This window comes from Polyodon spathula, chromosome 11, assembly GCF_017654505.1.
Source record: "Polyodon spathula isolate WHYD16114869_AA chromosome 11, ASM1765450v1, whole genome shotgun sequence".
Taxonomy (NCBI): Eukaryota; Metazoa; Chordata; class Actinopteri; order Acipenseriformes; family Polyodontidae; genus Polyodon; species Polyodon spathula.
The window spans coordinates 40,373,064-40,400,308 of NC_054544.1; the positions used below are offsets into that span (position 1 = coordinate 40,373,064).

A 27,245-nucleotide genomic window follows, 5' to 3' on the forward strand; every position below is an offset into this window, starting at 1 on the left:
TCCTTTTATTATATCATATAAGAAAAATCAAAACTGTTTAATGATCTAAACAGTGGCAGACCTTAATAGCATTCTAACTCTTAAAGGGAGTGGGATGTTTTATTTGGTGTCTCAGACTTTTTACTCAATGCATAAGATTTCAAATACCAAAGAAGCAAGTTTAATGCACCATACTCTGAATAGGAGGGGAAAAAAACAATTGGCAATTCCAAAAAAAACAAAAAAACAAAAACAAAAAAAGGATATCTCAATAAAATTCCAAGACTACATTAACCTTAACCAAACCTGCAGTAAATAACAGTACTTTTGCTTAGCTGTTTATAATGTGACACCCTCTAAAAGGTCCTAGAGTTTAGTTCCCAAGGACAGTGTCATAGTGATACTATAATGCACCACAGATGTATTGGTGGTTTAAAGTAAATGTATTGAATAGACATGCATTTGCATTTCTTTTTGCACAGTGGTGCATTTTGAAATCAAGCTGATCAGATACAATTTCAGAACAGGCACGCCTGAAATAATAAACCTTGACCTGAATCAAACTTACAAAGATATTCAATATTACAAAGATTTGTTGTAATGTAGTGAGGATGTATTTGTGTAAAATAGTACACCAGAAACTCACAGCAGAAATCTATGTATTGCTGTTTCTCTTTACTTTGTATATGAATTGCAAACATTTTAACATGATTGCGGGATGTAAATACTACTAAATATGGCCCTCTTGTAATATTAGAGGCAAAACTGGGCTTTCCAGGCTTTGGTGAACAACTTCATTTGTTGCTACAATTGTTCTATGGTCCAGCTAAAAGGGTGAAAGACTATATTACGATAAGAGCAGAAAAAAAAATAAAAATACAGAATCAATCGGTCAACATTTTAGATTTGCTTGGATTTGTAATTGGTGTTGGACAAATGAATCATTCTGCAATTAACCTCTAGCTCAGCCGATGATTAAGCTTTAAATCCCCAGGGTGTGAGGAGGCCAGTCATAAGTGTAAATGAATATCTGGGAAACTGCCCGTCAGCATCAGCTCCTTCTGTGAAACACTGAAAGGCCACAACATTTACTTGGTAGAAATGATTAGGCTCTTTATGATCAGATATACAGGGATGAGTAGAAACACTTTTTATTAAGTTGTAAGATGCCTGACAGATACCAAAAAGGAAAGCCAATGCCTACACGATGTGCAGTCAACCACACATTTGTTTCTTTCTACCCCCGAGGGTGACAACTGAACCCGTAACTGTGAGAAATGGCCCTGGTGTATGTGTTTGGGATTGGAAATTTGCGACAGCTCCAGTTGCATGCAGACCAGTTACATAGTGGCACAAAGCCATGACCAGTACTCCTGCCTGTGGTCTACCCACCTACTGCCAAATATTTTTTACAAGAGGTATTGGGCCTTAAAGCACAACATGCCAAAAGATACACACACTATCTTTCAAATAACTTGGATTTATTTAAAGAAAATGAATTGATTCCACTTTTGTCATGTGTTTAAACTCTTGGGGTATTGGCAGAGGGCTTTGCAGTTTGGCAGGTAGACTAAAGCAGCTTTATTCAGACAGGGCTGTGGATTAAACTAGAAAATTCAGAGAGCTGCAGATCTGAAACACTGAGAGAAGGAGCGTTTTAACAAACTGTCTTGTATTTGTCAATAGAAATGATTGTAAAACCAATGGAGTCTGAATTGTCTGATGTTAGTATTGGGGAGACAACGTTTCACTTGAAAATATCTTAATAAACTCATTACCTGCTGTTTGTGCTGCTCTGTGCGTCCACTGATTGGGTGCAATTCAGGGTGGGTGCACTACACCAGACTTTTCACACACACAGTGAAGAACCTTTCATAGTTTGAACACTATTTATTAATTGATAGCTTGCCCTACTTTGAACCATATCTGATATTTAAGTCACAGTAAATGATACAAATGGACTAAACAAAGATAGCAGCGGTGCCCATAGAAGTAAGTAATAATAATACAAAAGCTGCTGGAAAGACTGCTTGAGTGACTAGGTGTTATGACATTGCTGCCAATGGCTTAGGGGAGGAATTGAAGATTTTTTTTCCCCACGTTTGATAGACAGGTTGATAGACCCAGCATTCCAGACTGTACTGTGGCGCTATTGTCGTCATTCAAGACTCTGCCCCTCCTGGATTTAACAAGATAGAATGTCACTGGTCCCCAACAGCAATCAGATTGAAATGTTTTTTAAATAATATTTGAGCTGGACTATTGATTTAGTAAAGGTGAAATAATTCATGCATAATCTTTTTTTTTTTTTTATTTATTTTTTTTTTTTTTAAATCACTGTGGGAAATGCTATGCTGCTTTTTACATCTGAACTGAAGATTTGTTGTAGAATATTAGGTTTTTAGCTGAACTGTGGGCAAAATATTCAAATTGCAGGGGAATAATTGCAATTATTTCTATTTCAGTCTTGGCACCTGTTAACAACAGTACAGTAAATACTGAGAGTTCTACTTTGGGGTAGCTCATCTTTGATTTCTATGGAAGACACTTTTAATAGAATAAGCTAGCTGCACTAAATGAAATCGTCATATTAATACTGATAATATTTTACTTTTGTTGTTACTGTTTTTGTTTTAAAAACTTTTAGAAATGCCCAGTCATGGAATATACTAGATATAGTGTAACCACCCCTTGGGCTTTCAGCACGACTCTGTTTCTGTGCCAGTGCCTCCTATCTCAAAGAAGACTGGATAGCAGCACCCAAGGATTTTCAACATCCTGGAGTGTCCTAAATGATGATTTAGGAATAAAATGTGTAGTAACACAAGGTGAAACCCCAAGTGCCTACCACCTTTCCATAAACAAACGTTTGGAAGGGTCAAAAGATGTATGTTTGCAGATCAAATGGCATATTTTGGAATGTACTTGGACATTAAATATGAAAGAACTTGGGGGAAAAATAAAACCACTACTCTCTTGAGGGAAAAATAAAGAGATGTCTCAGTAACCCCTCCCCAAAAAAAGAGCAGTAACTGATGAAAAAAAATGATTGGAAGTAGAATGAATATTCTTTTTAGGTCATGTTAAAGGAGGAAGAAATCTTGAGGCCACAATGTCATGAGTTTATAGGCTATCCAAGTCATTATGGATGCCATGTAGTGACATCATCTATAATCAATAAAGTACAAAAGGGTCCATATTTCCTCTAAATATGATATTCCCAAATCCCATACCGGTGGGGAAATAATAGCGTATATCAGCATATAATGGAATCTCAATTAGGTATTATCAACATTCTCACGTTACAGCTCCTCGCCTGCAAAAAATAGGGTGGCTTGGTTGAGTCTAAAAATAACTTGGCCGTATTATCTGATGAGATGCAGGCAGGACATATTTCCTGGTTGTGTGGTTTTCTTATTTTGTGAAATCAGAAAAATGTATTCATAGGGGCCAGTTTTTGTTTTAGGGTGTTTTAATAAATAGTTTTGTATTTAGTTAATGTGGAGCAGTGTTTTTTTTTTTGATAATGTGTAGTAGATCCTTTTTGAATTTGATATGGTGACAGTGACTAATGCACTGGTCTTTCACAGTGATGTTTTTTTTTCTTATCTCGTTTAGGTTTCATTTTCTCTGAGCTTGGTGGCCTTGGGTCAATCCCTTAAGGCAGACGTACAGCGCTCTGTATCATAAATCGCATGCGACAAGCTTGAAGAACTAATCACAAATCTGTCACACAGTTCAACTCCATAAACATGCTGTGTGAAATAAAATTGGGTTTTGGCAAATGCCTGGTGACTGTTACTTTACTTATACAGTATTATGAAGCCTAGACTGCAAAAACACTTCTAAATTTACCGGTATTTGGATTATGTTACAAATAACATGCTCAATTAATAAATGAAAAAGAGAGAGAAGTGTTTGTATTTTGGGGGTATAAATTATTTCGCATACTGTACAGGCTACAATTTCCTTAAATAAGTCCAAGGAATTCATGAACACATCATTAATATATTCCTCTTACCCCAACAGAGGGTCAGTACATTAGCTTCACAGTCTTATCAGTGAAACAATCTGCCTGCCTTTTTCTGCTAGAGTTATAAATAGGCCTGCAGTCAGCTTGGATCCAGATACTGTACATTTAAAGTGCTTATGTTTATAAATAATCTGAAGTTGCATTACTGTTCAGCTGAACCAAGGATATACAGTACAGTGACCAACACAAGGGAAGCCACTTCCATTTTTGCAACCAGCATTCAGCTCACCATTCAGACATTTTAAAGATCATCCCTTTGTAAGGAACATCTCTCCATTTAAACCATTTCATTGAATACCTTAGGTAGTGTTAACAGTTGGATTGCACTGTGCTGTCTTTGTCTTGGCATCAGACAACATGAAGAATGCTGCACAGTAAGAATATGGAAAGATGCTGGTTTGCATGGTTCCCAGTAGTGCAGAGCAATATGTGCAGACCTGTGTTAGTATTCTCTTTTTGTAACCCATTTCAACTTTGCTTTAGCAAGATATAACATTCCTAATGCAGTCTGTTTACTGTATTCATTAAGCATTGATTGCTTAAGAGCAAATGTTTGACTCATGCTGTCTAATCAACAGCAGTATGGCTAAACAGAATAAACAGAAGTGTTCCTTGCAGAAGTGAAATCGTCACGCAGGCGTGGCTGTTTTTTATTGCATCGGCTTACGGACGGCCGTCATGCATTTTGTGTCGCTCGACCCGGATCAAAGAGCATCTACCCACATCCTGCGGTGGGTTGCTGCCGAACCGGGTCAACTCGGGTACGACCCAGGTACATGGTTTCACACTATGCCAGAACCCAGGTTAGGACCCGGGTAGGAGTCCCATTCTTTGTAAACTACTTAGCACAGGTTGTCAAAAAGTTGTCTGCCAGGAGAATTACTATAAATATACAACAGTTAAAACCTGTCTGCCAAAATAAAACTGTTTAGAATGAGTCAACGCAGCACAGGTCATCGTTAACTGTTGACCCCTTTTCCCAAGAAGTTGAGGCTGGCATTTTAACAGCTTTTAAATACAAATGTAATAACCACTCAAGTTTCCCCAAGAGTCCTTCATAGCCTTCTTCTTGAACAGCTGCCTTAGCCATGTGCATGTACTAGTCTATGTACTTTATCTTTCTGATAGCCTTTCATAAAGCACCTGGCTACTTGCACGAATTGAGTTCCCAGTTAAAATCCTTGATCGATTTGACCACTGGCTATTTTAATTGTTTCTTTTTCCATTGAGCAGCAATATCTGTTTTTGTTTTAGTTAACCAAGGATCTAGAAAGTGTAGCTCTGGGGCTGTCTTGCATCATATTAGCTGCTTAATCATTTTAGGGGTGGCAGGTGGTGTACGTTAACTAAATAAAGTCAATATTTTGACACTTAGTAAAGCTTAAACATAATACATGCAGTCATTATTTTAGCTGACAACATATTTCATCGTGATAAAATGAAGGAAAGTATATGGAGATGAGATTACCAAAAGTACTGGTTTAGTGTCTACTTTAAACCAGCACATTCCGCTTTATTTAAAAAAAATATTATTAATAAAGGCAAAGCAAAAGTGTAACCTGGCAACAGTTTTTTTTTTTTTTTTTTTTTTTTTTTTTTTACATAGCCAATGCTTTTGAAAAAAAAAAAAAGTATTACATGTAGTGCTAAATTTTTATTGAAAACACTATCCAAACTTTCATTTGCCTATAGTTTCTGCAAAAAAATTTGACATCCAGTACATAAAAAAAAAAATTCTCACCAAATGTATACAGTATGCAGTTCCAAGAGCTTCTTTCTATATTCTAGTTAAAGAACCCTGTTGTTTCCTTTGTGAGAAGCTGAGCAGAGACTTTGGAAGAACCTGGTCATCAGCACAAGTGTTGATACACAGCCAGAGAAAAATGCAGCTTATTAACATTTGTTCTTGTTTTCAATGGAATGTAAACATGTTGAATCACATTTTAAAATCAACAGCTGTGTATTGAATGTAATCAAAAATGAATCAGCCAGGGCTCAATGGCTCAAAGAAGACTGTCCAAGTCAGATGCACAGTGCAGAAACTTAAGGGCAACCAATTACAGGTTGTCAAAGGCAATTTAAACAGCGCAATGGTCACATGCTTTTTAATTGTTAAGTTGAAAGCATGGCATATTATTCTATCACATTTACAGTTAGCTGTTGTACCTTATTTCCATACTTGTTTTACAGAAAGACAGTATGATCTAGATATTTAATGGAACCTGACTAATTTGAATTATGTTATTTTAGAGGACAGTATACAAACAGTAGGAAAAGAGTTTAAACAAAATCTCGTGAAAGCACCAGACCAGTTTTGATTGGTTGTATTTTGGAAAATGTATAAAATCGAATACCAGAAAACCCCTGAAAAGAGAGTTTGAACATTGGGTCGAACTACCCATTCACATATTGAACAGAATGGTGTCATTTGATAGCTTTTCTGGGGGCTGACATGTACGTATGAATGTATAAATAACATATGCTGCCCAGAAGGCCTACATATGCTTGAATTTTTCCTTTTGATATAGTGTCAGAAATACTGAACCGTGTTTTGCTTTTTTGATGCTATCTGCAGTGACATTGCTGGACTCAATGTCGGCTCTTGGAGACCTGGGCTGGGTGGCATATCCATCTGAAGGGGTAAGTAACTAATTTCACATCTTTGATCAAACTAGCATAGGCCAAGGGAGCACCAATGGCCTGTGAACCTCTAGTGTCCTGAAACTTGTAATCATACAGTATAGGTTGTGTATAATTATAGATTATGTAACTATCATGCAAAAATATATATATATATATATTATATATATATATAAATATATATAATATATATATATATATATATATTATATAAATATTAAATATATCTGACAGATATTAGTACACCTATAGGTAACTTTTTATAGATTTCTATAGATTTTAACCTGAAATCTGGCCCACTCCAGCATGGGAAAAAAAAAAGATTCATACCAAGGAAATCCATTCAATAGTCAGATTCATTTGAATAATACATTTGTGTTAGTGCAATGAAAGGCTGCCTGGTCACAGTGCAGAAGTACTTATGCAGGTTAACGCAACCAGGTTTGCATGGTCAGTGAGACTGTTGCTGGCATTCAATGAAGAGAAGCAAGTAAGCTCCTGGCCATCCCCACAGCAGAAAATATAAAGGGTCTGCCAGAGAACTATGGTTAAATTATATTTAACAAACGTTGTGGTTTAGTTATGTTATTCCCTTAGAAATGTTTGCAGATCATGTTTTTACATGTAAAGCTAATTCACTTCAGTACCATCCATGGCATTAACCAATTAATTCTGCTAGGCTGCATGCAGCATAAACATTATGAAAGGTATTCGTATGATAATTAATGGCAAAAGTACAGTTTGCCGGTCTATACTCTTGAGCAGGGGGCTCAGCATGAGTTTAAGCAGCTGCCACAGTGGGAACCCCCCCCCCCCCAGAAAAATAAATAAAAATAAATTAACAGCATAGTCTTAATGAGTCACAAGTAGTTGCTTAACAGTTTGAAAATTGCTAAATCCCACACTACATTATGGATCAGGCCATTGGTCTCCTGTCTCTGCTATGCTATTCCTAATCACTCACATTTAACAGACAAATCAAAATGAAGGGTGCTTTAGTTTAGTTAGTGCTTTAGGATACAGTAGAACAAAATACCTTAATAGGTAGAAAAATAGAAAGATAATATGTTGCTCAAGTTTAAGTTGATGAACACAAGTCATTTTGTATTGGTAATGGAGACGTCATCGGGTAGGGCTACTGATTTTCCACGATCATGGAAATGAGCCTGTGTAGCAACGAATGAGTCAAGGCACCTTTTTTTATTATTTTTTTTTTTTTTAATCAACGTGTTTGATATTTTATTCTGGTTAATGTAATGCCAGTATAATGCTAAACTTCATGTGTGGAGTACTGTAAACAGGATTACTCTCACATGACATTGCTGTAACTAAACTGTTTAACGTGTTTTTATTGTTATTGTAATGCCAGCAATAAGATAAACAGGTATTTTTAAAACACCTTCATTTGTAGACTGAACTACAGTGTCAGTAGAAAACTGTAAATGTGATTCTCTCTCAACAGTGCTGGATATTTGTTTTCTGAACTGTTGTGATAGTTTTCCTGCTTATTTTAATGCCAGCAATGAGCCACATGATGTTTATAAACATTATGACATGTTTGAAGTGTTTTCAGGTGCTTTACTTACTATTACAGCTACAAGTGTTTGATTGAAAATCTTGACTTTAATAAAAAAACAAAATAAAAAGGTAACATTTATTAATTTACTTATTTTAACTATAAACATTATATTTATGTTCAAATACCATGTTTAATTATCAATGCATTGATACAAAAAAGTTGGAAAAAACAGAATTTGCTATTCACCAGCATGGAAAATCAATAGCGCATGCAGGCCAGTTTCAGGTCAGGAGGTCATTGTTATACAACAATTACGGCAGTTCAATAGAAAATGGCTTGTAAGTAAATATATAAAAGTCTACTATAACATCTCAAGAGGTGTTTCAGCACAGGTGATAGTTGATGTAATGATCCTCAGAAAGATTATAATGCATTTACCCTCTTCTCTATAATGTAAATGCTGCCAGTCTGCTCATGAAATCAGTATCCTTTGTATTTGCTTGTGTTTGGGAGTTGTGAGTGTACTAATCAGAGAAAAATATTTTAAAGTCATGTTACAGGACAAACAGACGCCATCACAAAAAATGCGTACACATTTAGTCTAATCTCAGACTACATTTAATAATACATGTTGTATCTATAATCAACAGTTTATAACCAAAAGTAAACCAAAAAATTTATAGGAGGCCAGAAGTGTCACCTGAAGACATTTGCGAAAATTCAAGGTAGTTACTGTGTTTTCGCCGGATTTGAACAGTGTTACAGAGTCACCATTTTGAATGTAAAATCTACCAGACATATTTATTTATCTGACAAAATGACACCCGATTTAGAAACAACTTAATTTCCAATAGATTAAAAGACACACATTCCCCTCTGCTCTTAAACCACCTCCAGTGAATGTTTGTCTCAGCCAGTGATCCATCTGCCACTTGACCTGTAGGTCAATTGTACAGAACTGCCCAGTACCAGATGTGGAAAATCTCATTCACAGACAGTTTTTCCTAAGTAAGACATTTCCAAGATTTCAAACCGTTTGAGTTAAAACTCTTAACTACTGGATGGTTGCTGAGTAAAATTAAATTAAACCAATTAAAGGTTTAACTAAACCCCTTGTCTGCCATCTTTTCTGTTTAGTGAGGGGACGGCTGAAATTGATTTCCAGGTGGACTGCTTATTAAAGGCGAAACTCAATGCCCCCACTTAAAATAAATGACCAGTTTACTAAAAAAAATTTTCTAGTGCAATGTTTGCATAATTTTTTTGCCTGAAATAATCCTTGTGATAAACTTTGATTTTAACCACTGATAATAATCTCATCCCATGAGAAACTATTGAATTAAAAAAGAAAAAATGTATTGAAACTGATGAAAACTCAAGTCTTTTTAATGTGCTGCAGAGCTAGTTTCATATAATATGGAATGCTCATGTTTTACTTTTAAAACTATCGAGGTGGTCCTAGAGAGTTTTCCATTCTCTAATATAAATTCTTACCAAGAAAGCCTGACCCTTTTCTGTGTAAAATCCACTGTTTTGAATGAAACCTAAAATGATTATGTTCAACTAGCGCTGTCAATTAATTGTAGTTAACTTCTGCGTCGTGTGTTAGTTTCTTTGGAGATTTTTTTCTTTTTCTAACGCATGTTAATTGTATGTTTGTCTTTATTATTTCTTGACATTTCCTTTTTAAATTTTTTTAATTTTTATTAATACACCAGGCTTTTATCAGTGTATCAATGTAGCATCACCTGTTTTCTATAGAATATTCTTCTCATTCAAAGCATCTATGGATTAGTCAAAGAAAGTGTTCTATAATATGCCAGCAAGCCAGCACAACAAAATGAAACAGAGCAATGCCTGTGATCTCTCTAATGACTACTATGATTTTTTATATATATATATATATATATATATATATATATATATATATATATATATATATATATATATTATATATCATAATATATATAAATTAACATTTTAAATTATTAAGGTGACCGTAAATTGGCATAAAAACACTTACTGACATTGTGATTTAGCAGTTGGTTCAAACAATTTAACATATACTGCTGGAATTTTTCTCTATAATTCTGTGTTAAGTAAATAAGAAGGGCAACACTATTAATCCAGACAATAGGACAACAGGGTTTTTTTTTTTATGCTGGGTTTTTTTTTATAATAATAATAATAATAATAATAATAATAATAATAATAATAATAATAATAATAATACAAATATAATACAGCAAATAAAGTTCAAACTAATTTTGACTGTCAGAAGATTAGCATTTTACGATCCCAGGAAACAACCAGAGACATATGGGGTCAGCAGATATTGAAGATAAGGAAGTCCAAGACCATGGAAGCCTTATAGGTAATAAATAAATAACTTATAATAATAATAATAATAATAATAATAATAATAATAATAATAATAATAATAATAATAAATAAATAGCATCAGTAATAAAACAAGTGATTGAGATGGATGCAGTAATTGTATCAATTAAATATGCAGTTAAAACCAAGATTAACTAAGATACATTTTTGTTATCATAACTTGCAGTTCTCAATTACAGACAAGCACAGAAGTGAAAACAGATGGACTGAAATCATATCTAAGTTACGCTACACTCCCTTACCCCCCTACACACTCACATGCACAATTTGGCAATCACTACCACCTGCTGAACCCCCCTTTCTCTGTTTCCTGTCAATCACTTGTCAGTCAGAGCCACTGAGGCAGAAGAACAATTATTTTTCAGTTATGAAAGGGAGGGTGAGGGAAGTGGGTGAGATTAAAATCTGGTAAATAAAACATGATTATATATATATATATATATATATATATATATATATATATATATATATATCGATATATATATCCTATAAGCTGTCACCAAGTGGAGCCTAAAAGTGTACTGTTCCATACAGTTTTAAAATGTGCATGTTTAATGGGACTGTAAGCTCATGAGAGACTATGGTGAACATTTACAATACCTGTAAAATACCATGTGGTAAAAATCTGCCCATACTTAGAAACAATGAAGTAAACTGACATAAAGGTATCACAGTTCAGTATGACATTTAATATAGTTGTAGTTCACTGCTTCTTTAATGCTAGAAGCATTCACTTTTTTGTGCTGTAATGCAGTGATCTCTCAAATAAAGAATTGTCTGTTTACAGTGGGAGGAGATCAGCGTGATGGACGAGAGGAATACGCCCATGCGCACCTACCAGGTGTGCAACGTGATGGAAGCCAACCAGAACAACTGGCTTCGCACCCGATGGATCCCCCGAGATGGTGCCCAGCGCGTCTACATCGAGATCAAGTTCACGCTACGCGACTGCAACAGCTTGCCAGGAGTGCCGGGCACCTGCAAAGAGACCTTTAACATGTACTACTATGAGTCTAACAACAGCAACCTGTGGTTCATCAAGGAGAGCCAGTACATCAAAATAGATACCATCGCGGCAGATGAGAGTTTCACCCAAGTGGACGTAGGGGACAGAGTGATGAAACTCAACACCGAAGTGCGGGATATCAGCCTCTTGAGCAAGAAAGGTTTTTACCTGGCCTTTCAGGATGTGGGGGCCTGCATTGCCTTGGTTTCAGTCAGGGTCTTCTACAAGAAATGTCCCCTGACAGTGCGGAACTTGGCACAGTTTCCCGACACCGTCACTGGAGGCGACTCTGCCCTGGTGGAGGTCCGCGGATCATGTGTCAACAGCTCAGAGGAGTTTGACACACCGAAAATGTACTGCAGCGCTGACGGTGGCTGGCTAGTTCCCATCGGTCGCTGTGTCTGCAAGCCCGGGTTCGAAGAGCATAAGGACATCTGTCAATGTGAGTAAACCTTTTTAATATATGGAGGATGCTGGAAACTGTCATTATGGAGGGTTGTATAGTCTTGGGCATTTGCTCATTTGATTTAAAGTTTGAAATACTTTACACAATTATTACACAAGTTCATAATGTATGTACTTTTACTTACTGGTGTTTTGTGCTGTGTGACTGTGATTATAGTATCTGTATTGAAGGGTTTGGAGTGATACTCTACAGTGCAGAGGTGACCAGGTTAGTATAGTTTTGTGGTTGAAGTCTGCTTTTGCATAGAGAATAATCTAATGCATTTAAGACCCAGTGGGTAGAATGTGCTTAATTTTACTGTCTGCTTTGGGGAACTAGACAGGTTGAGAAATTTTATTTGAGATTTCTGACAACAGTCGTTTTCACATTACACCGTCCAACCCTGGGTTGAGTCGCCATGGGGCGGCCCCAGGATGACTCCCCTGTTTGCCACACTCTACAGTCTATGAAGTGAGATTGGACACGATCGTTTCACACTACATATTTTCATCCCAGGACGCACTGATTTGCGACCCTTGCCCCTCAATGTTTGTTTTGTAGCTACTGTCATACGCGCTTTCAACCCGAGGCGAGCGTAATCCTGTTGCATTCATATTTCATTTTTCATCCCATTTTTCAATTCTCAACCAGGGGCGAACTCACCCCTGCTAGAGACTTGGGTTGAGAATTTTCAACCCAGGGCAAAACGTACAATTAGAATGCACTTACCTTTTCACCCCGGAGTCCCCTGGGGGCAAACAGGTAAGTGTGAAAAGATATGATGATAAATACTGTATGTCTAAGAATTATATCTGAGTTTTAGATATTGTTAAATACTTAAATCAACATGGCTTATAGACATTTGCTGATTGATATACTGTATAATGGCTAGATGATGTTAAATAAATTGTTCTTCCCTTACAGCGGCATGTACAGTACAATTCCTATTAGTAAATCTATAGACTCAGGTGTGACCTGTTCATGCTAAATTAGTGTAATCAGTTGAGAGCAGATTTAGTAAGGGCTTGATTGTTCAAAACCCAATACCTGGTCATTTTAATACGATACCTAAACCAGGGATGTTCTGTAACCCAGAACTGGGTACAGGGCTAGTTTTAAGCCCTGAGATATATCTCTCTAATAGATATGGGTTCAAATTGTGAATTCAACATGAGATTACAATTAGAACAGTGTACCAGTAAAGAGATGGCTGGAAAGTTATCCAATGAACACATCCATTACTTTTTAACTTTCTGCAGAATGTGTAATACATTATTATTAATTAGGATCATAACCTTTTTTTTGTGGTCTCCAGCTGTAGCTTTCTTAAGACATGTTTCACTGCTTTAAATTGCAAGAAGAAAGCTTTGTCCTGTCTAGCTTCTAGGCAGATTAGTGGTGTTATATTAGCAGTTGCCTGCTGTGGTTTTTACAGAAAAAATACAATATGTGATTTTGAGGGATAACACCAATTCCAAGATGCTAAACCTCACAGGTCATAACTCCAAGAGAGGAATGACAATCCTGCACAGATTGAAAAAGGTGTTATTGTACTTGAGTACAAGTGGCTGAATGAGATATGCTCTTGATAAGCTATATTGTTTGCAGGAGGTACTAAGTAGCTCATTGATATTAATGCTACGGTGTACTTGTTCATAGATTCCAGAATTTTGAGGGTACAAAAAAGAGGATGTCCATCTGGTTTAAAACTGTGGGAATCTTTTTGACCAGGTCACTCTACTGCATATCTCTTAATATGCATGTCTATACAGACCATAAAATATGTCTTCAGACTGGGAACACATGTCAATATGACAAGATGTCTTTGCCCATATATTGCAACTCAAACAAAAGCCCCAGGGAGCAATTCTTATACAAGATATAGTGTAAAAGGACCATTGTGGGTCGTACAAGCCCAATGAAAAAGAAGACATGTGTGTCACTGTCATTACACTAATCTAAGCAGGGAACAAAGGAAAGGCATCAACAGGATTCAAAATATACTTTTCTGAAGGATACAATGAAATAGAGGATAATGGTATAAAGCAGATTACCTGCCAGTGCTGGGACAAGGGTTAGGGATTCCACATTAACATTGCGCCTATAACAAGAGACCTCAGCACTTTATGGGTGTGTATGTGCTGTGGTAGGGTGCAGTAGGTTACTGAGGATGTAGGTGGTATGTGTACATATTCTTCTGTCATTTATTTTTGTCTTTTAACATGAATGATCATTTGATCTTATTATATATCATACATATATAAATATACAGACCTTAACATGTATCGTGATATCGTATTGTGACATACATATTGTGATGTCACTGTGTTATTACAAGCCTATAGATTACAGTTGTAAGACATTATTTTATTTAAAAGTACATACAGTTCAGAAGAGAGATTTTGTGCTTGGCATTGTGTAATTGACATTTCCAGAAAATTCATTACTGCCATTTATTTGGTCTGATCCCCTAAATAAATGCAATATCTAATGGTAATCCTATGTAATGCAAAACCAACCACCTCAAGGTTTTTATTACAGTATATCTTATAGCTTACAAAGATATGTAGATGACTTTCTCTTTTTCCTGAAGAAAGTTGCTTATATAGTATCCCCTTCATTTCCTGACACCAACTACCTGATTATGTTTTTAAAACCTTTGCAATTGTAAAAGCTCCCTCATTTCATTTTTGATGTAGTTTATTGTTGGTGCTTTGACTGTAAATACAAGTCACTAGTGACTGGGGTTAAAGATTAATCTAAATGAATGGCACTAATGGAGAAGTCCATCGCTCATCCCTGCACGGTATTGAATAAACTAACCAGTACTTGTGGAATCCCAGAGTTTAGCCAAGTGATTTAGTATAGAAGGAACTGCAGATGGTAAAAATGAAAAGAAAAGCACACCCTGGCATCCTCTGCTCTTCCATATTCTTTGGCCCTTTGTTGCCTGTCCTCAGATAATTACAAAAAGCATTAAGCATAATACATTAGGCTGTTAATTATGAGTCCATTAAAAACACCTCAAACACTTTTCTTGCATGCCAGTCTCCCACGAGGGGTGTGGATGCAAGCCTTTTAAGGCTCAGAGTAAACCACTGTAAACAAAAGGTCTTGACCTTCAGAAAAAAGTAGACGCCATGTGCATTTTCAATTGAGAAACGTCACACGTCATAACTGATTTAAATTTCAATGGCCTTTTTCAGCAACAGGCGCTAATGGGTTTTTTGGAGTTATTTTTCAGAGTGATCAACAAATTGCAGATTTCTTTTAAATTGAATTATATATATATATATTTTCAAATCATAATGATTATATATTCTACCCATGTATGAGGTACTCCTATTCAGGGGCGCTGTCAGGGCAGACGCCACGTTTGGGCGTGAGGGGCCTGGGCCTACCCATTTTGCTCATGGGCCCACCCAATTATGGAGTTATTGACAATTAAAAATATTTCATGCCAAACTGTATCAGACTGTAATCCGCTGCGGCGAGTCATGGTTACCGTTGTCATGGTTATGAAAAAAAGATTGGTGATTGGATGGCTGAGATATGCGATCTTGCGTCTTCCATAGCACAGTATCGAAATTAAACACGTCGGCAGCAAACATACAGGAACTTTTCTTTCCCTGCAAGGCACGCAAGCAACCAGCTTGTGGAGCTGCTGTTTAGTTATTTATACTGTATAAATGGGTAAATGTATGTAAAAAATAATGTGATATCTTGTAACAATTGTAAGTCGCGTAAGGATAAGTGTGTCTGCTAAGAAATATAACACTACAGAACGTTTAGCCAACTTTGCAGTAAACCGGAGCTATATTTGTGTCTTACGCATTAGCTATGTCCCGACACATTATTGTAAAAAGAAAACAAACTGACGATCAACAAATGCGCCAGTAGTGTAAGTACCTACATTTAATTTTATAAATTTGAATTCAGTTGACTGATGCAGCTGAGATGTATGTTATGCTCAACTCATGCCTCTATTCCTGTTTTGTTTTTGTTCCCATATAACTGACACTTTTCTAAAGCTCAAAGGGAAGTATTGACCTTTTTTTAGTCACTGTATGAGAGCTGTTTAAATATAAGCTCGCTAACATAACAGAATTTGTGCTTTTATGCCTGTTTGTGGTAAATCGGATGGTGCTATTTCTGACAGTATAGACTGAGTGTCCTCAGTACCCATGTTGGTAATTATATCATTACATTTATGTCATTAAGTCATAAACGGCCTAGCCATGAAAATTTGGGGCCCAGCCAGGAATTAAATCCTGCCTCCACCACTGGCGCTGTTCTACTCTTTCAGTGAATTATATTCTTCCATTTCAGTAAAGTCCAAGGTTTTGAGCTTAGGGGTTTTTCAGTCAGAGAGACTTGAAAGGTTGGATAAAAAGAAAAAAAAATAAGTTTAATAAAAAGAAAAAAAAAAACTTGGTTTACAAACTGAAAATGTAGTTTCTGAAACAACAACTACAGTGTGTTTTGTAGCCTATATAAGTGCAGTACTTATATCTGCGTCCTCCAGGACAACCAGACTGATGACTCAGTTGGGCTTTGCAGGTGGTCCGGTTTTAATTTTGATAATAATATGCAACAGTTCAGCCAGCCTCTGCAATGTTTATTGGGTGTTTAAACCAGATAACCCAATTTAGTTAAAAGCTAGATAACAATGAAGTCCTGCTACTATAAGGTAATACATGAAATTCAGTCATAAAAAATGTGATCAAGACCAACAACACTTAAATCAGATAAGACACTAGAGACCTTCAGATCAAATCAAATCAGACGATGGGAACCATAAAATAAAACCAGAATATAATAAGCATATACAGTAAATAATGAATATCTGATTTCATGCTGGATTTGAAAATCAAATATGTTCTTTTAGACTGACTGTTGTAAAATAGTAATTTATTCAGTAATGGATACACCAGAATTAGGGCTGTTAAATAATTACATTTACTTAAAAACGTGTGTCATATTGAGTAGTGTTTCCATCTTTGAAGACAGCATTAATATTCTAAGAGGTTTCTAAAGGCTGGAGGTTAAATGACAAAGGAATAAACCATTTAAAAGATCAATTTTAGATAAGTTACATACAGTATCATAATAACACTGTAAAATGCCCTGTGGTTCTGCATTATGAAGGCAGGTTCTCTTTGTGAAGCACTACAATTCACTCTATTGGACTTGAAATAGCTTAAAACTGTGGGGCCCCGGGCAGCCTGACAAGATAATAAACTGGTTTAATATCTGTGGCATTTGTCTCACAGGGAAATGAATAAACAAAGCTTTGTCTGAAGCTGTTTGAAAAAAAGCTGACTTGAAAAGAGCTGCATACACAGGTTGAGAGAGTTTCTGATGCTTTATAAAAGGGCGTTTATGTTTGATGTGTTGGATTTGTCAAGAAATTGCAGTGCAGTAATGCTCTATTACAGTTGCAAATCACTAAGCAGAGGATGGGGTTACCATATGCAGCAATGCAGTGTCCCTGTTATCCACCTGTGCTAAAGCTTACTGAATACATCCCAAAACCAAACTGAGTCTAACAGTCTGTACAAATATATTCTGTACAGAAGAATGCTGAGGACATGTAAAAGTTGCATCCAGTCCCGTGGTATACACTTTCTTTTAAATAAGTCCCTATTAGACTCATATAGGCTTCAGTTAGCACATCTTGCCAAGACATAGGACTGTGTTTTACTTTGCACTTTAGCTAAGCCTGCTACAAAGGTTGTCCTTATTACTGCTGCATTACCTGCTGGTTTCCTTGGGCTTGTGTGGTTTCACTTACATTACAACAGATGTAACACTATAGACTTTTTAGGTAAATGTATTATACCCCTTTTTTGTCTCTTTAAAGCGTACACTTTTCAGCGCTCTCAGTATGAAATTTCTTCCTGCTCAGATCTGACTCCCCAGGGCTGCACTGCAGCATCCATCCCGTCTCCTTCTGTCAAAACCAGTTACTGCCGTGGCATAGAAATGAGTGCTGTTCAGGTACCTGTCAGCTCGGAGTGTTTCTGCCCCATGACCCACTAAGTTTATTTTACTGTACTGGTGGGTGGGTTTGTTTATTTAAGGCAGAAACCCAGACCTTATGAAGAAAATGTTTTCTGATTTAAGGCAGGTTGTTTTTCTAATGGTTGTTGCTATACAGATTGAGTCAAGTGGTGAAATGGAGTTAAAGGAGAGGGGACCAGTACACTTTAAATACTAAAATGCTCATTTTTGACTAGTGTAGATTATTGTGATATAACTACAAGTCCATTTTGTACATACTTTATTTTAATGAGCAGTTTTTTGTTTCAATAACATCTAGCTTACTAACATGTTAGCAAGTGCTGTTCAATTTTTTTAATGGCTAGTAAAAAATATAAACAACTTTAAAAGAAATATTGTATTAAAAAACAAAGGTAATTCATTCAGCATTGTTGTCTACAAACCATTAGCAGTTTAGTAAAGATGCCATTAAACCAATCTAATATAGTAATGCAATGTCCATTTTTATATTTAAAAAATAAATAAATAAAAAGTTTCCATTGGCCATCCAATAACCATGTAACATACTGTATTCATGTAAATTACAGCAGGGAAATGTCTCTTTTAAAACCAGTGGTTGAAGTTTGACCCAGCATCAAAGTTTATCAGAGATCCTTGTGTTAACCTCATAGTTTGATTAGTGTTTTTACATTGTAAACATGTTGTTACATTTTAAATAATGGGTGTGTTCTTATGAAATGTTGTTAGGATTCACTGTACTTGAAGAAAAATGTTTGGGTGTGTCAGAGTAAACAAAGGAATTATATAATGATCGGGAGTCCAAACTTTACAATGGAAAAAGCTATTTGTTTTCTGAAGAGAGGTTTTTTATTCCAGGTAAAGTTTGGGCTCCCATTATAGAAATTATACCAAGTGACCCCCTAAAACATTTATGTTTAAAGGTTGCTATATAAACTACTGTAGGTTGAAAAAAAAAAGAATAATTGTGAACAATTTAATCTCAAGTGACATGCATACACGAGTTAATTTGTTAAACCACAAACAATAAAGATGGGCAAGCTGTGGCTTTTAACATCCTTTATGATAATTAGACGACAGCAGTGAAAAGTGGTTTTATAAAAGGTTCGTCTACAGTATGTAATACAACAAGGCTGCATGCAAACAGACCAATGCTGTTTAAAACGTCATCTTACCTATTGAAAGGAAGCAAACCTATGGTCCTAAGGAAATACTGAATAAAAAGCAATTAATTTACAAAGCCGGTTTACAGTATTTAAAAATGTAATTTTATTTGAATATACCTGTAAAAATAAAAGTGATAAAGGTAATACTAAACTAAAGAGGAACTGAAATAGAAGACCCAAGCTGTATTAAATATTTAATTTACTTTGACATTTGACCTGTAGAAATCATAATAAATAAGAAAACAAAGCCAGTCTCACTTTTAAAAGGCAGCGTTTCTTTCAAAGTCTCATTGTTGTTCCTCAAGTAAGACAAACAAATGATTGCAAATGCCTTTTATTATTAATTCAGCTGCAGTGTGATACATGTTGTTTGTTTTTTTGTTTGTTTGTTTGTTTGTTTTGTGATTGTCTAAACATTCTACAGGTATTTACCAGCCATTAAGGAAACGTGGCGGGGACTCATTCCCTTGAAGTATACATTTGTTTTAAGTATTTATGTTTCACAGCTATCTTCAAATTAGATTAATATGGTAGAATTACAAAAAAGTTTCCACTAGCAAAAGCATATTTTTCTAGTATTTTCAATGTATGAGTAATGGAGCTTCCCACAACTCAACCCTGATCTGAGCAACAATTTTGCCATCTTGTTTACTTGAAATCACCAACCCCCTTTCTCTTGCAACCTGAGTCAGATTTGAACCCTGGCCCCTAGAAGTGAAAGGAATAAGAGACAAGTGAACATGCATGTTGTCAAGTTTCTTAAGAAAATAGTAATGTGGGATTAATGTGATCATCCACAGGTCTAATTCAAAAACATTTGGAATATACGTTCATAATAAGATAAAAGGCTATGATCCACGCTTCCTTTTTCTCTTTCTTCAATATGTGAACACTGTTCATTAAACTATGCACTGTCACTCGTCAGTCCTTTTCCAGCCCCTATTTTGTTAAAATGTTCTTGTCTTGTAATTTATCTCACGTCAGTATTCTTTGGAATTGCTTCATATCTGCTGTGCATACACAACTAATAGTAGTTCAGCTGCTATTGTGTTCCCTGCAATTTACAATTACAATTACAGGTTGTCAGTTCCAGTTATTGGTGTAGAAACAGAGTTCTCAAAGTTGACATCCCTTGTGACAGGCCATAACCCCTGGCTAGAGATGCCCACCTAATAGACTCCAGACGATTAAGCGCCATCTACCTCCTGTCACCCACTTTGAGTTTTGCTACAGTCTTACAGAGTGGCATTTTACCTTCCTTTGTTTCAATTCCACCCAGCTGGAAAACTGATTAAAGGAGATGGTGGTGAGTGAGTCTGTGGTAAAGATGTACAATAATATTATTGTGCAAAACATCTTGGACAATTCCATCAGTCTGAATCAGTAGTAAATATAGTAATATACCATAAGGTCTGTTCAGAGCTTTTTAATTTTTTAATGTGAAACTAAATTTGTTAAGCACTCTCCATGCAGCTGGTTGTACTGTGATATACAGACTACTTACAACACAGTCGCACCTGATATTTTTCACCGAAAAGACAATTACTTAAGTCCCTTTCACAATGGCATCCTCTACCTGGCTCAGAACCTACCCAGGTTAGGACCCGGTGTCATACAGGTCGGGTATGTGATTTCACACTGCTTTTGATAAAACAGGGTTGGCCTGGATGACGGACATAAGTGCACAATATGTGTATCAGTGCCCGGACCCGGGTAGGAGTGCCAGTGTGAAAGGGGCTTTAGGGTCAGCTTTCATAACATGGAATATAATTGAACTTCCAATTCATCAAATGCATAAAAAATGTAGAGCACTTATGATTTAAATGTGGGTGGTTATCTCAGTGAAGTGCTCTGCTTCCAACCAGCTGTACCAGCTTGTTCCTGATTTATTATAGAACACTAGACACCTCAAAGGTCAAGTAGTAAAAATAAGAAGAGTTAAGACATTTTGAAAATCTCAGGGTTGCAATGCACGGATTTGAATCATACTGTGAGTCCTTTTAATGAATACTGATATATACAGTATTATGTTAACTGAAAGGATTGGATATTTGTGCCACAACAATTATACCTGGACTTAACAATGTGTGGATGAGCACTGTATCAGTGTAGTTTCGTAATAAAAAATGTAGGAAGATAGACATGTTAATAGATTATATTTATCAATTAACAAAATGCAAAGTGAGTAAACAGAAGAAAAATCTACATCAAATCCATATTTGGTGTGACCACCCTTTGCCTTCAAAACAGCATCAGTTCTTCTAGGTACACTTGCACAAATTCAGGGATTTTGTAGGCATATAGTCAGGTGTATGATTAAACAATTATACCAAACAGGTGCTAATGATCATCAATTCAATATGTAGGTTAAAACACAACTATTAACTGAAACAGAAACAGCTGTGTAGGAGGAATAAAACTGGGTGAGGAACAGCCAAACTCAGCTAACAAGGTGACTGAGGCAAGACTGAGCATAGCAACAAGACACAAGGTAGTTATACTGCATCAGCAAGGTCTCTCTCAGGCAGACAGGGGTTTCCAGATGTGCTGTCCAAGCTCTTTTGAAGAAGCACAAAGAAGCCTGCAACACTGAGGACCGTAGACACAGTGGTCGGCCAGGGAAACTTACTGCAGCAGATGAAAGACACATTATGCTTACTTCCCTTCGTAATCGGAAGATGTGAAGCAATGCCATCAGCTCAGACTTGGCAGAAAACAGTGGGACCCTGGTACACCCATCTACTGTCTGGAGAAGTCTGGTCAGAAGTGGCCTTCATGGAAGACTTGCAGCCAAAAAGCCATACTTCTGACGTGGAAACAAGGCCAAGCGACTCAACTATACACGAAAACACAGGAACTGGGGTGCAGAAAAATGGCACCAGGTACTCTGGACTGATGAGTCAAAATTTGAAATATTTGGCTGTAGCAGAAGGCAGTTTGTTCGCCGAAGGGCTGGAGAGCGGTACACGTATGAGTGTCTGCAGACAACCGTGAAGCATGGTGGAGGTTCCTTGCAAGTTTGGGCTGCATTTCTGCAAATGGAGTTGGGGATTTGGTCAGAATTAATGGTCTCCTCAATGCTGAGAAGTACAGGCAGATACTTATCCATCATGCAATACCATCAGGGAGACATCTGATTGGCCCCAAATGTATTCTGCAGCATGACAACGACCCCAAACATACAGCGAAAGTCATTAAGAACTATCTTCAGCGTAAAGAAAAACAAGGAGTCCTGAAAGTGATGGTATGGCCCCCACAGAGCCCAGATCTCAACATCATCGAGTCTGTCTGGGATTACATGGAGAGAGAAGCAACTGAGGATGCCTAAAACAGAAGAACTGTGATTAGTTCTCCAAGATGTTTGGGCCAACCTACCTGCCGAGTTCCTTCAAAAACTGTGTGCAAGTGTACCTCGAAGAATTGATGCTGTTTTGAAGGCAAAGGGTGGTCACACCAAATATTGATTTAATGTAGATTTTTCTTCTGTTTACTCACTTTGCATTTTGTTAATTGATAAATATAATCTATTAACATGTCTATTTTTGAAAGCATTCTTACTTTACAGCATTTTTTTACACCTGCCTAAATTTTGCACAGTACTGTGTGTGTGTGTGTGTGTGTGTGTGTGTGTGTGTGTGTGTGTGTGTATATATATATATATATATATATATATATATATATATATATATATATATATTATATATATATATTAGCATATATCACCCCCCCCCCCTTGGACTTTTCCACATTTTATTGTGTTTCAACAGAGAATCTGAATGGATTTAATTAGGAGTTTTTGCCATAGGTAAACACAAAAAAAGTCCATTATGTCAAAGTGAAAAATAAAATCTACAAATTGTTTTAAATAAATGCACTTCATAGATAAGAGCATGAACAGAGGAAAATGAACTCCATTCGATGAGTGATATTAAGCAGTTGTCTAGTGTGTGGTTGGGAGACAAAGAATACGTCTGTAAATGGATGAACAAGGAAACTAGCTATTGACTTCATAAACTTGACTAATTGTCAAGGGTGTACATCTGGAATGCATTTTTAATACAGATATAGTACAGTACACTACTGTTGATGCTGACTTATTATGGATGAAAGTGCAGCAAATCGACTAAATCATTTTGTACATTTATTATTAAGCCACAGCAATAAACCCTACACATTAACACAGATGATAACTTGCTGTACACAAACATGTAAAATATCCTTCCTTTGGCTCCTCTTACCAGATGGCAGAATAAAGTTTTATGGCTATAACTGTGAGCTTGATTGGAAGTTTCTGACGCATACTGGAGTACCTGTCAAATAGGCCAGTGTCATTGTCATGACCTGTCGTAATGAGTGACTGAATTTGAAGTAACATATTTCTAAACATAAATTTAAAAAAAAAAAAAAAAATATATATATATATATATATATATATATATATATATATATATATATATATAATATATATATAATATATATAGATTATATATATATATAACATAAATTGTCTTTATCCAATCTTGATAATGTTTGCAGTCTCCATACAGACCTGCAGCTTTAAAGGGTTAAATACTGCTTGTTTTTAATGTAGAGCGGATGCTACTGTAAAATGTCCTAAAGCTATCTTTTATTGCTTCAGATGATGACAGCATTCAGGTGATTAACTATCACCAGCTTCTGTTGTGTTTTGTGATAAGATTAAAAGTTAACATTTGTGCCCTTGAACCAAATATCTCGTAATCAAGACACATTCTGAAGGGTTGTGGTGCTTGATGTCAAACAGGCCTTGTCATCCTTTTGGATAAAGAAAACAACTGAAACCAGCTGCCACGATCAGAAAAGAAAAAAGAAAAAGAAAAAAGATAGTCAAAAGACAGCAATGCAGTCCTTTTAAAGAAAGGCAAAAAAAGTGTCACAAATACTCTTTTTTCCCCCCTAGCCAGAAAAGAAAAAAAATGCAATTATAAAAGGGTAACTCCATCAGCTTTTCCTTTACCATAATTTGCTGGATCTAGAAGTGGTGTACAATTATGCTGTCTTATGCTGTCTACTTGTGATTTACAAGTTCTGTTTGATATCTACTGATTCTGCAGTTGCCACCAGAATACAAGGACATACATGCCAACAGTCCCTATATGGTCGGGACAGTCCCAATTTCCTAGCAAATGTCTCGCATCCCAATGCATAGGATGAGATTCCCAATATTTACCCATAGAAAAAATAAAAATTCTGCACAGTAAAGTTAGTGAGAACCACACGCTGTGCTCTTCGTGCGGCTGACAAATCTGCTGATCACTAACTTATACAAAGGTAAGAACACTTCATTATGTCTGTTTTTACTGTCATGATGGTCATGTGGTGTTGAGTTGTGGGGGATACGTCTATTATATGATAATGTGTGCTTTTTGCGTATGAACCCTCCCTTCTATATGATGCCTATAACCCCCACCCCACCCCTCCCGGACGAGTGTCCTGCTGAACAGTTTCCAAATGTTAGCAAGTATGCAAGGAAGGAATGAGAGAAGTTCCTTTTACTATAAAGTATTTGCTAGCATATACAATGACACATTTTAGACTAGCATTTGGCAGTATAGCATGTACTTATGTTTCTTTGAACATTGTGAATATGAGCAATTTTAGCTTTTGTTCAGCTGGGATGAGAAATGGTCAGATATCTTCCATGATGCATTCAGTATCCTCTCATTATTCCATGGTAGTGATAACTGGAATTAGATGAAGAATTCATTTATAGTAAGAATAGTACTATTTTATGCACACAGAATGGACTATATGGAAATACTTGGCAGGGGTGCTCAATGTGACCACCATTAGTTTCCACAATGACATTAAAAGTATTGTCATGGTCAAGTAGTAACTAGGAAAATGAAAATGTGTAAGATTATGCCTTGTGGAATTAGATTATATTTTATGAGCAAATAGCATTAGGGACATTTCCCACATTCATGTCCAAATGATAACATGGCAGCGACCCCTACGACACAAGTTGACAATCTCTTCTCTATGGTCAGCTATCTGCTAGTTGTTCTATTGTGCTTACTTGACTAGTCACATTGACCTCTATTAAATATCCAGTATTAAACTGACCTCTTTATCCAACAGCTGCTAAAAGGGAGTAAAATCTTCTTAATACAAAGATGGTCCCCAATAGGATGAGGTTTTCAAACTCCAGATTGAAAGGGTGAACTCACAAGGCAGTTTATACTGCTAATTATTCCTGTGCCTTATGCACCCTGCTCCACTTCCATTCCAAACAGCAGTGGTAGGTGGAGCATTAAACGTGTGCTGCTTGAGAATGATATGGGTAGTGCGTGTGGGTAACTTTCCACTTATGGCAGATCAATGCAGTGTTTCAGAAGCCCAGCAGTGGATATCGGTTATAGCAGGAGCAGTGGATTGAATACTTTGTTTTAATGACCAGGGACATGGTTGTTCTCCTTCTTTTCTTTTGTATTTAAGGAAATCAGTTCAGTGCCTCGTTTCTACTTATCTGATAGCAAATGTGAACATATTAGAATGTATAAGGAGTCTGTCTATGAAGCCCATACCAGCTAAATAGGTCTGCACTCTAGTTGCATTGCACAGGCTCTGGGAAAAGGCTACACTTATTTAATGCTAAAGTGCAGATGGATAATTAATATTGATGATGCTATGATTGTTTCTGTACATTCCTCGGAAAGGCTTTAGCTGTCGGGGTTAAGGACGTACACGTTCACTTACTCTGGGCTGCTATGCTGGATGTATGTTTATGATTTTTATAAATAAATGTACACAAATAACACCAGCATCATAGCATAAGCCTAATGTACTATATATATATATATATATATATATATATATATATATATATATATATATATATATATATATATATATATAAAATATGTTGGAAAACATGGATCGAGAATTGATTAGTAGTTTGCTACGCATGTGGACTGGCAGAGCTATACTGGTGTTCTTTTCTGAAAGGAGACTAATATTGCAGATAGCAGACTGTTTGGTTCAAATTGCATGTACTGCTAACCATTGATAGAGACGTTGCGTCTACAAGCTTCTTGCCCAACATTGATTACAAGATAACAATGCTGTGGACTAGAAGGGGCCAGGCTATAAAGACTTCAGAGAAATCGAAAGAGATAATGCCACTGGGATCAAAGGGTCTCAACAAGATAACAAAAGGCAGATTTATGGACCTTTTTGTCTCCAGGAGTGTGAAGAATTCAGAGGTTGTCACACTAGACTACACACACACACACAATAAATTAAATTACCTTTGCAATTGGTTCATATCAGAGAAAGAGGAGGTGGACCATCTATACTGAAGGGTATTTAATGTCATGCAAACATTGTAATGATGAGTATTCTGTTTGTCCTGTACCTGGTACCATACTTCCTGCATATTTCAATAAACCTAACAACTGATTGAAGAAAAGGACTCTGTGCATTTTCTTGAATCTACTTAATCACCATCATTTTTTTAAGTTACTTCATAGATAGATAGATATAGATAGATAGATAGATAGATAGATAGATAGATAGACAGACAGATAGATAGCTAGATAGATAGATATAACTGTGTGTGTGTTATAGGTTTCCTTTAACAGTAATTAATTTTGAATATTCTTATAGATTCTATTATTATTAGCCTTACTCTCATCCACATACATTTTTAGAGTTTTACAAATTCACTAAGGGATGCCAAACCTTCTCAAAAGTCCTCACACCACAAAGTCCAACACGCCAACAATGGCAGATGGAGTCAGTTTAAGATTTAGTAACCTGGACCAGTGAAAGGCTGTGGTTGTACCAGCAACCTTTATTTAAGATGTTTGCTTAAATGGACAGAATGAAATGATTCCAGAAGCCTTACCTGTCGCACACTTCCATTCACGTTGATCTCGTATCTGTTAGGTTAAAGAAAGATTCTTTAACACTAAAACTGACTCCGGCAGTCATTATGACGGTTACATTTTTAACAACATCAATATTAAAATTAAAGACAATCTATCGGATACAAC

The 27,245-nt window shown here is 36.3% G+C and overlaps 1 protein-coding gene across 1 annotated transcript in view; it reads left to right on the plus strand.

Annotated features, from left to right (window-relative positions):
• LOC121323554 (ephrin type-A receptor 3-like) overlaps nt 1–27,245 on the plus strand; it is a 113,656-nt gene that overhangs the window by 6,732 nt on the left and 79,679 nt on the right. The window contains exons 2-3 of the mRNA XM_041264673.1: nt 6,588–6,652; nt 11,359–12,019. Of these exons, the coding sequence (XP_041120607.1) occupies nt 6,588–6,652; nt 11,359–12,019 (726 nt within the window). The remainder of the gene's footprint in view (nt 1–6,587; nt 6,653–11,358; nt 12,020–27,245) is intronic.